Below are 16,732 nucleotides of genomic sequence, written 5' to 3' on the forward strand. Positions count from 1 at the left end.
GGTCCGAACTTGGCTTATACTGGTGGCGCGTGGAACTCCCCTCCAGGAACACATGGGCCACTGTGGTCAGTGAGAGATAAATGTGGGCTGCCAGTGGCCTGGGGCTCAAGACCAAACTCCCTCTTGCCTTGTACTAAAGACAGCCCTGAATCAGAGCTGAAGTCACAGGGGTGGGTGAGTGGACAGTGGACTTCTAGAAGGCAGTGTCCCCGTCCCCTCCTGGAACAGAGGTGCCCCCACTGCTGTGTGGTGTCCTGGCATTGGGAGATGGCCTGGTGGATTGTGCACTGATCCCGTGTCCCCCTTTTTTTGGGCAGATACCTAAATCAAGTGCTGAAAATTAAATTTACCGGGGAACACAAAGTGAAACTGCACCAGTTCCTCAGTTACAATCTGCCTTTAGAAATGGAAAACCTGAGGTGAGTGAGTGGTTTCAATGTCTGACTTCGTAGTGGATATTCTTAGTTAGCATACACTGCAGTCTGTCCATGCCAAGGAAGCTCTGCCTTTTGCCTGGCGTTTACTGCGGAGATTGCACGTGTGTGTGGACGTTTACTGCAGAGATTGTACATATGTGTGTGTGTGGACATTGACGGAGGATATTATGTGTGTGTGTGTATTGATGTGGGAGATTATACATGTGTGTGTGACTAGTTTCCCATTCCACGCTTTATACACGTTTTGTTTTGTGATGTTAGATGCAGTCCACTTTCACTGTGGTTTCACAAGATGAATTTTGATCTGAGTTAGTTTTATCACTTTTTCAGTCAGTCTGTTGGGGGTGTTGGAGAGGAAGTAAAATTCCAGGTGATGGTTTGGTGACAAGGGCAGTAGAGGAAATCGTGGGGTCGCCAGCCAGAGTTGAGCAGATGAAGGACATGGTGCACATGAGCCCGAGGGGGCCAGGGCCAGCCTGGTCCCAGTGTCCTGAGGAGAAGCTGCAGTGGGGCCTTGGGGTGGGGCTGGGTGTCATTACTACGCTTCTGTTCTCATGGGGCGTACTGCTCACAGCTCGTTTCACTGGGGAGACAGAAAACTCAAACACGTAAAATCATATCAGCTGGGAATGAGTGCTGTGAAGGACACTGGAGACCAAAATGGAGAAGACGAGCATGGAGGGATCTAGGTGGGCTTGGGTAGACAGAGAGTGCTCGCCATGGGGGAGCCCATGCAGGTCATGACCTGAGAGTGCAGAAGTTGGGAGTCACTCGCCACAGAGCATTGTGTGCCCAGGGCCGGCTGGAGGACACCTCACTCACTCAGGGTCCGATTACGGTAGAACCGTTGCCACATAACCGTGTCATTTTCAGCGGAAGGTCCTCACTGGACCACTGCTGTAAAGTGACCACTGCTGTAACTATGATGTCAGGCTCGGCGCAGCAAGCTGCACACGGCTTGGTTTCCCAGTGCATAGAGCAGTCACGTTGACATGAGACTAGCCAGTGAGTTTGCAGGAGCACAGTGACAAGTGTGAAAGCGGGAGAATGAACTCCATGGGACGTGGATATGCGCAATGCCAGGTGGTCACAAACCTCTACCAGCTGTGAACAGCGCAGCATCGGTGAGGCGTGGCTGCGGTGCCTGGGGCATCTGAGTGGCTTGATGAGTAACAGTGAGCCCTTCCCTTCCCAGGTCCTTGCTTGAATCCACTGCATCTCCAGTTGTGTTTTGCCACAATGACTGTCAAGAAGGTAAGAATTGTCCTTCTCACACGGCTGTGCATCTGTTGCCACGATTTGCCTCCAGTGTTTTTGAGGAATGCCACTTTGTCCATCACCGGTGGGCCTGCATTAAGGAGGAAAAAGCAGGTCCTATTTGTGCGTTTAGGGTCTGCATCACAGTAGAACTGCTGTCACCTAACGAGGCCCTTTTTGTTGGAAGGTCCTCGGAGAACTTGCAGGTTTGGCGCCGTAAAGCGAGTGTCAGGCCCAGCACAGCGAGTCGCACACGCCTTTTGGTTTCCCTCTGAAAGAATAGTCACTAACTGTGGGTGGAAGTGGGGCTTAAACTTAAAGATGTATGTTTTATCCACGTTTAAGTTTACGGGGAGCATCTGTGAACTTTTTAATCTACAGAAAAACAGTTGAGACACAGAATCGCCTCCTAACCCAGTCCTGGCCCTTTCCCTTCACCCTGTGGTATAGCCGAGCAAAGCCCCTCTCCATCCCCTCGGTTGTCTCAGTTCCCTATGCTAGCTCTAGAAACTTCGAATGCCCTAGTGTCTCTTGATGTACCAGCCCATCACCTAGCCTTCCAACTTCATTTCCTGCCTGGCTCCCAGTTGTGCTGCTGCTCCTCTTCCTCTCTCTGTGTGACGGTTCTTCCCCTTCCCGGCTGCAGCGGACATCACTGTAGGCCCTGCCTTGCCCAGCTCACCAGTCCTAATTTTGAGAATAATCCCCATGGGAGACAGGAGTCTCAGGTCAAGCACAGTGTATGCCTCTGTGTCTTACCCTTCTGGAAGTGGACTGATCACCGCCGCATAGGTGTCAGGCTTTAGAGCTTTGGCTCAAGTGATGGGGAAGTGGAGACAGAGCAGAGGTGGCCATTTTCTGGGCTGCTAGTGACGCCTACTACCTCTCCCTGTCCTGTGAATTGCTCCTGGAAACAGAAGAGTGCACTGGACAGTGCAGAAACCTTTCAGAGACCCTCACCTGTTTTGCTTCCCCCTGCCCACATTTGCTGTGGGTGGTTTTCATTGTCTACTTCACTGTTGGAGGCAGTGCTTAAGGCCCTGAGCACCCTGTAGAGTGTGGGCCAATTTGGCGCCTGGCTCACTTTGGGCCCAGAGTTCACCCTAAAGGGAATGCTATGGTAGGAACGTGCTTGGTACCTCCTGTTGGGAAGGATAAAGATACTGGGACAAAGCAGTAGGCCAGCACCCTCTTCATGCTTCCCAGATGGGTGGTGGCCTCAAAGCTGCTGGTGGTGCCAGGGGTGGCCAGAGCTCCAGGTGCCAATGGGCATTTCCCTTGTACTGCATGTGAGCACTGGGAAGCACAGTGTTTCCTAGAAAACAGAGCACAAGACTGGGTTCTCTGAGAACCAGGCCATGTGCTGCAGGTCAGTGGTGACAGGTGCCTCTCCTGGTGCCCTGTCCACGGTGACCAAGAATCAATAGCTGGCTGCATCCCCTTGGAACGGTCAGAACCATATTCATTCCTTAGCTTCATGGAATTGAGCCAACTGTGAACAAAGCAGCACACCACAGAGTAGGACACGAGATCCCGACTCTCTTACAGGTAACATCTTACTGCTGGATGACCAAGGGGGCTCCGAAAAGCAGAGGCTGATGCTCATCGACTTTGAATATAGCAGTTACAATTACAGGTAGGCCCTGCAAGCAGTTGCTGCTATTCTAGCAGTGTGGGGCTGCTCTGGGAGTTTTGTGAAGCACTTAGGAGAGAAGGTACAGTCTCTACCTGGAAGCTAAACCGTTTTCTATGGGCAGCCCAGCATGTCCCCTGCCTTGAAAACCCAGTATCTGTATTGGCTTTTGCTCTGGAGTCATTCCCCTTGGATAGACGTCCTAAACTTTTTAATGTGCAGAAAATCCCGCTCAGGATTCCCGCTGGTTCTGGACGAATGTTATTGCTCTAGCTCGGATTTCCCCTGTAAACTAGGGCCTCCTGGAGTAGACGTTTGCCTCATGCTATGTTCTCTCTCTCTTCAGGGGATTCGACATTGGGAATCATTTCTGTGAATGGATGTATGACTACACCTATGAAACGTACCCGTTTTTCAGAGCAAACATCCTGAAATACCCCACCAAGAAACAGCAGGTAGGAGACTTGTCTTTTATAGAATTGATGGGGACAAATTCTCTCAGTCAATCTCATAGAGTTAGAATGACATCTTGTTTTTAGATTAGCGCTTTGTTGGAAATACAGACATCAGTATCTAGACCAGTTCAACAGTTTCTACGTGTACAACCAGTGACACTGCCGCCATTCTTACTGTTCTTTCTGACTTGTCCCCACCTTGAACTCAGACGATACCTGTTTAGTGTTGCCTGACCATTGTGCCACCAGGGCTCCAGTTCTAAGCCAAAGGTCAGCAATTGGACCCCAGCAGCTGCTCTGTGGGAGAAAGGAGCTGGCAGTGTGCTCCTGCGGAGATGGCCTCCTCCTCCTCACAGGGGCTCCCTCACAGTGCAGCACTAGGAGACCCTGCCCGGCCCTGCTCCAGCCTTGCCAGGAGCCATCATCTTTCTGAGGGTCTCTCTCAATTCTTTTTTCACTGACCCTCTACTTTACCCAGCATGATGTCCTCGGGCTGATGATGCTGGGCCGGGCACATGCGTAGAGGTCAGAAGGGAGTTCCCACAAGAGGTGATGCTCTGGGGACTCGTACCTTCTGATCACATGTCTGAAGTATCTTTGTGAGATCAAGTCTTGCCCTCCTTGCCTCCAAGTAGCATTCTGGCTGTACTGCTTTCAAGACAGATGTGTTTGTTCAGCTGGCAGTCCATGGTACTTTCAGTATTCTTCATCTGTCCTTTTGGTCTTCCTTGATGTCTGTCTAGCTTGCACACACACTCGATGTGATTGGAAACAGACTCCTTGGGAACCCTGTGACACCGTTCTTCTCTGTTCTACAGGGTCGTGGTGAGTCAGAACCGACTCCACCACACAACGACAACAGCAGCCTGTTGTTAAAGAGCACGAGCTCACGGCAGGCATTCTGTACTTGTTAGTGAGAATGCTGTTGGTTTTAAGCAGACTTCCAGGGGATATTTCTGGTTTAGGGTCATTCCATGCTGGCAGGTAAGAGAGAGAAGAGGGCCTTTTTAAATGTCTGGAATATTTTGATTTGAGTGCTGGGTTTTTTTCTGTGCCACATAGAAGCAGGCACGACATTTAGACCCCAGAGGCCCGTTTTCTCTGTAGCTCCTCTGGTCTGTTCCACTTTCAGGCTTGCTCGCTGGAGGCCACTGGCCTTCCTGTGTTGATGCAGTGCCGAGCTGAGAGAAGCAGTCCTCTGGGCACTACAGTGTTGGCTCATGTGGGAGGGAGGCCCGGGGCTGGGTGGAGCATCACCTCTTGGGGACACTCCTTTCTGGGCACCCTGCCTGCCTTGCCTCTGAGCCTGTGCCTGGCCCAGCACCACCAGCCCTAGTGTCTCCCTGCCGTAGCCTCTCCCCGGTCGGTCAGAAGCATTGCACACAGGTCCAGGGTGAGATGGGCACAGATGCTTGTAGGTAACCCCGGCGGGAGGGCTCTTCAGATGTGGACCCTGCCATATTTGAAAGTCAGTGGTGGTGAACTTTGTGTGCCCAAAGCAGCGTTGACTTGGATGCTTCTGGACCTCAGAGTCAGATGACATGGAAGGGAGGGGTGGGGGACAGTGAGGGAGAGTAGGACTGTCCAGCCAGGGGAAGAGCGCGTACAGCAGCAGGAATTCCTGCCTTGTACAGATGGTGAGCTTGGAGGTTCTGCCCAGAGGTGCCTTGGAAGATAGGCCTCGTGATCTACTTCTGAAGTGTCACTGAAAAGCCTGTGAAGGAGCACAGTTCTACTCTTGACATACGAGAGGTTACCATGAGTCAGGGTTAACAGCTGCTGGTTGGAATGAAGAGAAATTGTCGTGCCGTTTTGCTAAGTGTCATCGAGTCGGCTCTGACTCTAGCAGTCCCATGCACCACAGATTGCCAGGTCCTGCGCCGTCCTCACAGTTCCTGCTATGTGACAGGTGCTGTCCTGACAGTTCATCTGGATCAGGGTCTTCCTCTTTTTGCTGATGCTCTTTCCAAAGTACGTGACACGAAGTCTTACCATCTTTGCTTCAAAGAACATTCAAGCTGTACTTCTTCCAAAACAGAATTATTTCTTTACTGAAATCCCTTTGCAAAGTCAATAGCATACGGGTAAACATCTTTGGTATTCCGTGCTGATAACCTTTCTACATCGAATGGTGTAAACCTCTTGTTTTTCTTTTAATCCACCGAAGAGATATTTGAAAGTGTTAAACCATCCTTGATTTCCTGAGACAAACTCTTATTTAAATGAGTTGTGATACTTTGCAATGTTGGATCCAGTTAAGTGCTGTTTAATAAGAGTTCTATGCCTGTGTTCATATATGAAATGGACCTATGATGTCGTTCTTAAATTTACTATTTCTGTTTGATTTTGGAATGAAAAAGTCTAGAATAAGCTGTGTAGTTCACTCCCTTTTTGTTTATGTAACACATGTACATAACATGGAGAATATTTGTTCTTTGATATTTTGGCATGTCTTGCCTGGAAAACAATGTGGGAACTCCACACGTATTTTCAAATCATGGTGGCCTCCCAAAGTTGGCAGGAACCCTTTTGTTGACTGGTCCAGCTTCCCCACTGACAAACACGAGGTGAGGGAGGGAGCGCCAGCCCATCTGACTAGGCTTCTCTTCTCTGAGTTGCGGCAGCAGAATTCAAACTGCAGATGAAATTAGAAAGATGATGCTCCCAGGCTCCCTATCTCAGTAGCATTAGTCACAAGTTTCCAGTACCTGTCTTGCCAACAACTCCACATCAAGTCCATCAGCGTTTCTAACTTTCAGCTCTCAGCTTTGTACAGTTGTTGTTAGGTGCCATCGAGTCAGTTCTGACTCATAGCAACCCTGTGCCAAACACATGGAAACTGCCCTGGTCTTGCGCCCATCTCACAGTTGGTACACATGAGCTCATTGTTGCTTTCACTGTGCCAGTCTATCTTGGTAGGGGGTTCTTCTTTTTCACTGATCCTATGCTTTACCAAGCATAATGTCTTCCTCCTGGGACTGGTCTCTCCTGATAATATGTCCAAAGTATGAGAGACAAGGTCTCACCATCCTGGCTTCTAAAGAACATTCTGGCTGTAATTATTCCAACACAAATTGATTTGTTCTTTTGTCAGTCTCCTCCAACACCACAACTCAAATGCATCAGTTCTTCTACTGTCTTCCTTATTGATTGTCCAACTTTCACATGCATATGAGGTTATTGAAAATACCATGGCTTGGGTCAGGAGCGTCTTAGTCCTTAAATTGACAGTTTAAATAGGTCCTTGTGCAGCAGATTTGCCTCATGTAATATATAGTTTTTATTTCTTGATTGCTGCTTCCATGAGTGCTGATGGTTGATCTGAGCACAATTTCAGTCTTTTCTCCATTATCTTGATGTTGTTTATTGGTCCAGTGGTGAGCATTTTTGTTTTCTTTACATTGAGGTGTACGGCCCATACCAGGCTGTTGTCTTTGATCTTCATCAGTAAATATTTTAAGTCCTCTTCACTTTGAGCAAGCAAGGTTGTATTCATCTGCCTATTGCAGGCTCTTAATGAATTTCCCCCCAGTCCTGGTGCCATGTTCTTTTTCAGATAATCCAGATTCTTGGATTATTTGCTCAGCATATAGATTGAATAAGTACGGTGAAAGAATACACCGCTGTCACACAGCTTTCCTAATTTTAAACCATTCAGTGTTCTCTTGCTCTGTTTAAACAGCTGACTCTTGTCTGTGCACAGGTTTCTCATGAGCATAATGAAGTGTTCTGGAATACTCATTCTCTGCATTGTTGTCCACAGCTTGCCGTGACCTACACAATTGAAAACCTTTGCATAGTCAGTAAGACCAATAGGACATTGATCTTGTTAAATTCTATCATGTGATCTCCAGCATCATTTCTATCATCAAGGCCATATTTTCCAACTATTGACCCTTACTCTTTTGTTTCCAACCTTTGCATTCCAATAACCAGCAATTATCAATACATCTTGATTGTATATTTGATCAATTTCAGACTGAAGAAGTTGGTAGGATTCTTAAATTTCATTGTCACTGGTTTAGTTATTGTTGTGTAACTGTGAATAACATTGCTATTAATTGGTCTATGACAGACAGCATTGTACTTCAAGATGTATCTTGAAATGTTTGTTTGTTTTTATGATGATGAATGCGACATCCTTCCTTTTCAGTTGTCATTCCCGGCATGGTAAACCATATAATTTTCAGATTCAAAATGTCCAGTACCAGTTTATTTCAGCTCATAGGAAGTCAGTCTTTATGTGTTCTGATTCGTTTTTGACAGTTTTCCTAGCTTAATACTTTATACCTTCCATGTTCTGATTGATGTTAAAGTTGTTTGTCCTTAATTCATGCTTCATCAACAATTGAAAGTCCCCAAAGCTTTACTCCATTTGCATCATCACAGTCAACTCTTACTTTCAGGAAGCACCTCATCTCTAATCGTATTCTGAGTGCCTTCCACACCTGAGGGTCTCGTCTTCCAGCATTCTATCTTACAGTGTTCCACTGCTACTCATAAACTTTCAGAAGTCGTACACCTCTCCATCTTAGACTTAGTCTGGAAGTTCACTGAAACCTGTCCACCATGGGTGACCCTGTGCTGGTATTTAAAATACCGGGGGCATAGCTTCCAGCATCACAGTGACACACAAGCCATCACAGTATGACAAACTTACAGATGAGTGTTGGCTGAAAACAGTACAGATCATCAAATGGTGCTTCAGGCTGGAGTCCTGGTGTGGTGCTGTCGGATAAGCACTGGACTACTAACTGCAAGGTGGTGGGGAGTTCCAAGCACCAGCTTCTCCTCAGAAACCATACACAGGGTCATTGTAAGTCCAGACTGAGTGCCACACCACCAGCAGCAATGCTATAAGGCAGCTTTCCGAAGGCCTGCGCCTGCAGGGAGCAACAGCAGTTGCCTTGGCACTCCTCGCTGCCATCCAGTGAGGCCACTCTGGGTGTGTAGGCCTCACGGCAATTGTTGGTGGCGCTGGAGGAGAAGCACTTGACCACAAAGTCAATTTTGGGGTTCAAACTCACCGGCTGCTCCAGGGAAGCCCTATACAGGGTTTCTATAAATCAGAACTGACTCAATGGCACTTAACTACAACAACAAACATCACATAATTCCTTTTATTTGTTTATTGGTTTTTAGCTCCATTTTCTTTCTCATTACTTGGCTGCCTTCCAAGGTGAATTTGAGAACCTCAGTAATGAAGAAAAGTCCACTATAGAAGACGAAATGTTGGTTGAAGTCAACAGGTAATTGTTACCTTTTTTTATTTGTAAAGATCACTTACCTTTCCAATAGGCTATATTTGGCATTCCTGCGGCCAATTAGGGAGTCCTGATGTGCCACGGACCAGCACTGGGCTGTTAACCACAGGATCGGCAGTTCAAACCCACCAGCTGCTCTTTGGAAACCCTAGACAGGATCACCATTAGTCAGCACCGAGTCAGCAGCAGTTACGGGTGGCTTCGGTGCTGCTTCATAGCCGTAGGTTTCTAGGACCTGCACTTTGTCACAGTAGAACATTTGGTACTTTTGCGAGGTGGCTGAGATTGCCCAGAGCCTTCCAAATTGAGGGGATTTGGTGGACAAGGAAGTCATGCTGCTTGTCTTGGATTCCAAACTCTAAAATCAACAACCAAAAAGACTCCCATATACCAAAGCTCTGCCTCCCAGACCCTCAGACTTCAGACTCTCACGCTGTGTCCTAGGCAAATGTCTGTTGGCATGAGCACCATTCTGTATGTTCCTGTGCCTGGTCTCTCCTAGAAAATGATCAAACAGAGCCTGTGCTGCACTGGTTCTAATCTTGCCTCTCTTCTGTCTTCTCACCATTAGCACGATGCTTGGGTTTCCTAAAGCCTGGCCCCAGAAGCAACCAGGTTCTGCACAGGTGTCAAAAAGAGAGCTCCCTGTTGTGTCACACTCGTGGGATAGTCCTGGTCTTTAGGGCTCCGCCTCCTGTGGGGCTGTCCAGTAAATTGGCTGTTGAACTTGGACCCTCCTTGAGTGCTCTGTCTACCCCACTGCTGGCCACAATTGTCTGTTCATGGTCCCCTCCCTGAGCATGCTGTCATCTTTGCCCACTCCCTGACTCCCCTGCAGTGTGGGTCTTCCTATCTGTCTTGAGGGGGGTGCAGATAGAAGCATGGAGGTGGAAGAAAAGTCCGGCAGAAGGGGCAGCACCAGACAAGGGTTTGGTAAGGCTCACTGAGTGAACCCCCAAGGTCGTCTTTGGAGGAGAGCTTGGCCTCTCTGTGGGATAGAGAGTTAATTGTACAGTGAGCATGAAAGGGCTTCATCGTTCTCACGTGCAATTCTTGCTTTTGTAATTCCAGGTTTGCCCTTGCATCCCATTTCTTCTGGGGACTGTGGTCCATCGTACAGGCCAAGATTTCATCTATTGAATTTGGGTACATGGTATGTTTTGCGGTGGTTTTTCCTCTTCTACTCCAGAGCTACAGTGGACGGGACTGTTGTATACAGGGATTGTTGTGACCTGGTGACACTGGTGCCCAGAGCCAGGCCAGTGCGGCTCACCGCTGGGAAGCTACGTGGTGTTGAGCATCTCTCACCGATGCAGTCTCCTCAGCCCCGAGCCCACAGGACCCACCTGCCCTGCTTTCAACAACTGCTGTGTGGTCCTGAGGCTTCTGGGGGGGAGACCGGGGAAATCCTGACCTTAAAGGACCTCTTGTCCTTCTGGCACCAGAGACACTGAGTGGGGCTTGGGGTGGCTCCTACCTCTTGCTGCAAATGGTTTTCATCGTTGACTGCTCCGGTCTCATTCTCTAGCTGATCGGATGGTTGTTGATTTGATCTCCCGTTAGCTGTGGGCAAGTTTGTGACCGAGGCTGTGATCCCCCAGCCTGGAGACTGCCCTTCATGAAGACAAACACTTGCCTTGGCTCTGTCATGAGTGGTGGGTGATGGAGTGGGTAGATGGACACAGATTAACAGGTGCCGGGATACTCGTCCATTGTAGCCACCTTGGTTCCCTAGGAGGCTGGCTTCTGGTCCTCGTCAGAAGGCTGGGTAATACAAAGATGTTACTAGGCAAAGAAAGAAGAGTAAAAGTGGGTTTTTAGAGCAGGTTTGGAACATGGCCAGATGATACTGTACGACAAAGCAGATTTTAACAGCCTGGTACGGGTACAATGAAAGATACATTGATTAATGGAACAGAATCGAGAGTCCAGAAATGAACCCATCCACATATAGGCAACTGATTTTTTTTTTACAAAGTACCTAAATATATTGCATGGGATGGGGGGGGTAGTCTCTTCGACAGATGGTGCTGGCTGAATTGGAAAGTGATATGCAAAAGATTGAAACTAGACCATCACCTCACACCTTATACAAAAACCAACTCAGCATCAGCATTGATTAAAGACCTATCTGTGAATCCCAAAATTTTGAAGGCCATCAATGAAAAAGTAGGGACAAATGTGAGGGCACTAATTCAGGGAATACAGACTACCAAACATTTTGAAAACTACACAAACAAAAGTAGACAAAATCAATGGGTGGGATATCCTAAAAATCAGAAATTTATATGCATCAAAAGACTTCACCAGCAGAGTAAAAAGGGACCCACAGATGGGAAAACATCAGACAAGGGACTCAGTTCTAAAATATATATAGGAAACTACAACACCTCTACAAGAAAAAGACAAATAACCCAATTAAACATGTGCACGGTCACTAGCCATTGTTATTGTTGTTGTTAAGTGCCATTGAGTCTGTTCCAACCCATAGCGACCCTGTGTAGGGTTTCCGAGGAGTAGCTGGTGAGCTTGAACTGCCAACCTTGCAGTTTAAATGGCTTTGCAGTCTGGTGCACTAACCCACAGTGCCACTAGCCATTAGAGAGATGCAAATCAAAACAACAATGAGATATCATCTCACACCAGCAATAAGATTAAAGATAAAAGTAGAGGACAATAAATGCTGGCGAGAATGTGGAGAGACTGGGACCTCTCCTACATTGTTGGTGTGATTGCAAAAACGGTCCAGCCTCTCTGGAAAGCAATAGGGCACTTCCTCAGAAGGCTTGAAATAGAAATACCTTATGATCCAGCAATTCCTCTACTTGGTATTTACCCATAAGACAAAGCAGACTTCAGAGAGAAATTAGGTTATTTCATCATAATGCTGTTAAGTGCTGTTGAGTCACTTCCAACGTATAATAACCCTGTATAGGGTTTATAAGGAGCACTGCTGATAAGTGTGAACTACCAACCTTAAGTTGACCTTAAGGGGGAGTGCTTATCCTGTGGTGCCGGGATCAGTCATCAAGAAAACACAGGAAAGCCTAGATGTGCACGGACCTGCCTTCAAGAGACATGAAGCAGAACCTGAGACATAAAGATGACCACACTGCTGTATCTGTCATGGATAGAGACAGTAAACAAAACCAACAAGAAAATGGGATAACTGACTTGACCTAATGAAAATAAAACATCCTACCCGTCAGTTGTAGAATGTGCAGTATTTACAAACAAACAAACACAGACACTTCATCAAGATAGACCCCAGTACTGGGCCATCGTCCAGGTCTCGGTACATTTAAATAATTGAAATAATACAGAAGAGTTTTTCTGACTGTACTGGAATTAGAAATTGATCACAACAAAGTCATGACTCAAAGTTTATTTGGAAATTAAACAGTATACTTCTAAATGAACTTTTAGGTCAACTAAGAAATTTCATTTTAGGAACATTAGAAAACATTTTAGCCTGAATTACAATGAAAACAGTTGACTGCAGAATTTGTCGGATATAAGGAGCTCTGGTAGCGTAGTGGTTTCGAATCGGGCGTCGAACCTTAAGGTCAGCAGTTCAAAACTACCAGCCGCTCCTGTAAAGATTTACAGCCTCAGAAACGCTGTACAGGGTCTATGGGTCAGAACTGACTCAACGGCACTTAACAACAGCAGCAGTGTCGACGAAGAATATTGAAACTACCATGGACTTCCAGAAGACAAACTACCATGGACTTCCAGAAGAACAAACAAACTACCATGGACTTCCAGAACGCTCCTTAGAAACCAGGATGGCCAGACTTGGTCTCCTACTTTGGGTGTGGTCAGGAGAGAGCAGTCTCTGGTGATGGATACAGGACCTCACTGATGAAGAACATCAAACAGTAAAAAGGAAGAGGGTCAATCCTGCACATCCCCCACCCGTGTGATGAGCCAGCATTACACTGACACCAAAAAGCCATCTCAAGAAGGTTCTTCCTGAACATCACACACAAAATGCTTTATCAGAAGTTGGTCAGTATCTATAAAAGAATAAATACATTGTGAGCACGTGACACTTATGCCAGGATACAAAGTTAACTTATCATTTGAGGTAGCATATTAACAGAATAAAGGAGAAAAAAAAAGTGAAATGTTCAGGGATCTTTTTTAACGTGCAAGAGTTCACTGAAAACTACAAAACATTGCTAAGGGAAAAGCCTTAAATCCATGGAGCAATAGCCCGTGTTTGAGGATCCTTGGTGGTGCAGTGGTTAAGCACCGGGCTGCTTGTCACAAGGACAGTGGTTTGAAACCCTCCACTGACTGCAGGAGGAAGGCGAAGCAATCTGCTTCTGTAGGTTTTCAGCCTTGGGAACCCTTCTAGGGCACTGCTCTGTCCTTACAGGCTTGCTGTGTGTCAGAACCGACTTGATCTTCATAACACAGATTGAGAGACTCAGCATTCCAGTGTCCACTCCCCCCAAACTGGGCTCTAGAGTCTTCTCCACAGTCCCGCTCAGAAACCTCTCCCGTTTTTTCGGTAGAAATTGAAAACTGACTCTAAAGCCTATATGAAAATGCAAACATTTTAGTCATGGTGCTGCAGATGGTCCCAGGGAACAGGCTCCACCCTCTTCGTGGCCTTGCTAGTGGCCCAGGTGTCCATCGACTGATTTAAAAGAGGAGGAGCCTTTACTTCAGCCAGCTGCCCTCTGCAGTCAGGGCAGATGGGATGATGAGCAACAACAGACACCAAGTGTCTAGCCAGGAAGTCCTGTCTCCATTGGCAGGACTGGGTTGGCCAAGGTGACTGAGCTGGCTCTGGGTAGCATGGAGGTATGAAGGTGTGAGATGCTGAAGGCAAGATAGGGCTCCTGGGAGCACAGTGACACAGTGAACCCCTCCTGGGTCCTGCCCTGGGCCTTGGGGTGGATGCAGGTAGGGTCCGGGCAAGCAGGACCTTGCTGAACCTGCTTTCTGTTTGCTGTCTTGTAGGACTATGCCCAAGCAAGGTTTGATGCCTATTTTGACCAGAAGAGGAAGCTCGGGGTATGAGTGTGGGCAGCCACACTTCACCCTTCACCGCTGGCCCACTCTCCGGAAGCAGCTGGACAAGGCTCTCTCTCTGTTCTGACTACTTCCTGTACCTGCAGCCAGAAGGCTTTGACCTCGCTCCAGAGCCCAGATGTGTATGATACTAAAGACTGTATTAAAACTGAGTAACATTTCTTTCATGTTTACGATTTCACTAGGACTCACTCGGGAGACGAGCTTCGGAAGCAGAAACTTAGTGTAATAGTGCAATAGTGCAACATCTCACAATCCTCTTAATCTTGAGAAGGCCTGTCCTCTGGGGCCTCAAGCTTTCCTCAGACATAACGAAGAGTAAGCAGGGCTGTTGGAGCTGCTGTCTGGTTTTTGTCACTGTTGGTTTTCCACCTCTTGAATGAATGTGCTGCTGCTGACCACTGGGACCAGGCTCTCTGTGGTAAGTGTGCCGTAGACACTACTCCCTCCAAGGGGACCGGGCCTGCACACGACAGTGCATACATACTGTGAAGTCCGTCCCAGGCCTTAACCAGCACAGCATCCAGCTGTGGCCATCCCCTGCCAGTCCCCAGGAACCTGCTGGTTCACCCCCCACACAGGGAGGGGCAGCGAGCTGGAAAGCAGCTTTGCCAGGCCCTCCAATGGAATCTGCTTTGTTAACTCCAGCCACGGAGGCTGTGTGGAACCTGCTGGTGTGTACCCGTCCACCCTCCACCCCTATCCCCGGTCCCGGTCTTCCTGGACCTCCCTGCCTCTCCATTCATCCCAGGGCTCCCTGGGACTGGTATGCTGGGGGTGGGAGGCAGCCTGGCCCTGGCGCTCGCAGGTGGCCTGTTCCACAGTGCCCCTCCTGGTGACACCTGGGAGCTGGGTCCTGTATGTGCTGGGAGAGACAGATGTGAAGTCATGTGTAAAATAACCCCTTTAGGATGAACTTAGATTTTTTTTTCCAATCTGAACGTAATGCGTTTTTTTGTGCATACATTTCTGCTACTACAGAGACTGTACTATATGAATAATAAAAGACTTGAAAGCCAGACCTTACACTGTCTCTCTTGGATGTCTCCTGGTACTTCCTGTCTGCCTGCCTGCCCCCATCTCAAAGTCATTCTCCATCGTATGCCCACCAGGGCTGCTCCAAGTAGGGGTTCACTGGGCCCCCACTCCCCCCTCCCAGGGCCCCTCTCATGGAGTCCCAAAAAGCTACCCCCATGCAGGTTTCTCTAGGGAGGTGGAGGAGTGAAGGACAGTGACTGTGGCCTGGGGTAAACGGCTGGCCTTGCCCACCTTCCCAGCCCCTGTCCTTAAACACCCCAAGTTCATGGTACCCTTTTCTGAACCCCTCCTCCTTCCCCCAAGTCATTCTCTCGGGCTTGTCCATCTCCAGTGGCTCAGGCTCTTCCTCGGACACCGTTCATTCTTGTGTCTGCACACTCACCTGGCTCCTAAGCAGGGCTCAGTGGAGTTTGGTCACTGGCTGTGCCCAGTGGGTACCAGCTGTCTCCTCCCCAAAGCTGCCAGGCAGGTTACTCTTCCCTTTGCTGGATAAGCCCCAGGACCCTCCCTCCCAGGAAGCTGGACGGGATCCATCCAGACCACACACAGCCCAAGCTTCACTGCCACCTCAGATCCATGTAACTGTTGTGGGAAGCACCCAGGACCCAAGGGACAGGCACTGCTGCCCTGTGTCTTGGGCCTCCCTCTGGAAGAACCATTTGCAGCCTGTTGTGTGGGGTGCAGTTCAGGGGAGCAGGAAGATGGGCTGGGGCTGGTGCTCATGGTCTGCCCTCTCTCCACGCTGTAAGCCTTCCCTGGTGATGTCTCAGCTCCTGGGGACAGTGCTTGCCTTCAGAGTGACACCAGCTGTTCTCCATCCACCTCTGGGCACCTTGAGACCCTGGGGCCCAGTGCCAAGCAATGACCCCATTCATGACAGGCACCACCCTCTGCTCTGAGTGTCCATACAGACCCAGTTTGTATAAATCCACAGATGTGTTCACTCCCACACCCCTGCCCCCTACCTGGGAAGACATCTTGAGCTGAAAGTGCTGAAAACAGCCCGTCCACTTACTGATAATGGGGCTGCGGCCACCTCTGGGCCCAGATCCTAATGCAATGCCAAGGCACCATGGGGGACAGGCTCAGGTCTCCAGAACAGATAGAACCGAAACAGAATTCCTAGGTCATTTTCCCTCTTTATTCCTTGGCTGCAGTTAGGTACAAATGGGGAAGGAGGATAGGCCCACGATGTTTGGGGGGGACAGGGACACTATTCATCCTCCACGGTGAAGGTGAAGGGGTTCAGCTTGTAACCAGTGCCTGAGTAGAACTTGTTCTGGAACTCTACCCTGAGGGCAGGAGAGGAGCAGTGGTGAGGGGGCCTTACCTACCCCCCTCCACCGCCTCCTCCCCCGCCTGGCACTCACCAGTGCAGCCGCAAGGCATGCAGGAAGGCTGAGAGCCCCTCCATCACCAGGAGGATGGCCACAGTGAGGACAGCAAAGCCGGCGAAGACTGGCACCAACACGGCTGCCTTCACACTCGGCTCACGGTCCATGCCTAGGCCCACGCGCATCACCATGGCCCACAGCACTTCCGACAGCTCTGTGGGGGACATGATACCAGGGGAGGGCTGCCAAGGACCCCTCCTTGCTGCCC

At 48.8% G+C, this 16,732-nt stretch overlaps 2 protein-coding genes across 3 annotated transcripts in view; one reads left to right on the forward strand and one right to left on the reverse strand.

The window, feature by feature from the left end:
• The window catches only part of CHKA (choline kinase alpha), a 59,928-nt gene extending 45,848 nt beyond the window's left edge, over window positions 1-14,080 (forward strand). For both annotated transcript variants that reach the window (XM_006860835.1, XM_006860836.1), the window contains 7 exons: window positions 318-419; window positions 1,633-1,691; window positions 3,243-3,330; window positions 3,674-3,782; window positions 8,925-9,031; window positions 10,118-10,199; window positions 14,021-14,080. In XM_006860835.1, coding sequence (XP_006860897.1) covers window positions 318-419; window positions 1,633-1,691; window positions 3,243-3,330; window positions 3,674-3,782; window positions 8,925-9,031; window positions 10,118-10,199; window positions 14,021-14,080 — 607 coding nt within the window. The remainder of the gene's footprint in view (window positions 1-317; window positions 420-1,632; window positions 1,692-3,242; window positions 3,331-3,673; window positions 3,783-8,924; window positions 9,032-10,117; window positions 10,200-14,020) is intronic.
• A 2,263-nt stretch (window positions 14,081-16,343) lies between these two features.
• Window positions 16,344-16,732, reverse strand: part of TCIRG1 (T-cell, immune regulator 1, ATPase, H+ transporting, lysosomal V0 subunit A3) — a 9,417-nt gene continuing 9,028 nt past the window's right edge. The window contains exons 18-19 of the mRNA XM_006860837.1: window positions 16,501-16,678; window positions 16,344-16,422 (exon numbers count right to left, since the gene is read on the reverse strand). Coding sequence (XP_006860899.1) covers window positions 16,344-16,422; window positions 16,501-16,678 — 257 coding nt within the window. The remainder of the gene's footprint in view (window positions 16,423-16,500; window positions 16,679-16,732) is intronic.

The sequence above is a fragment of the Chrysochloris asiatica genome, unplaced genomic scaffold (genome assembly GCF_000296735.1).
Source record: "Chrysochloris asiatica unplaced genomic scaffold, ChrAsi1.0 scaffold00040, whole genome shotgun sequence".
NCBI lineage: Eukaryota > Metazoa > Chordata > Mammalia > Afrosoricida > Chrysochloridae > Chrysochloris > Chrysochloris asiatica.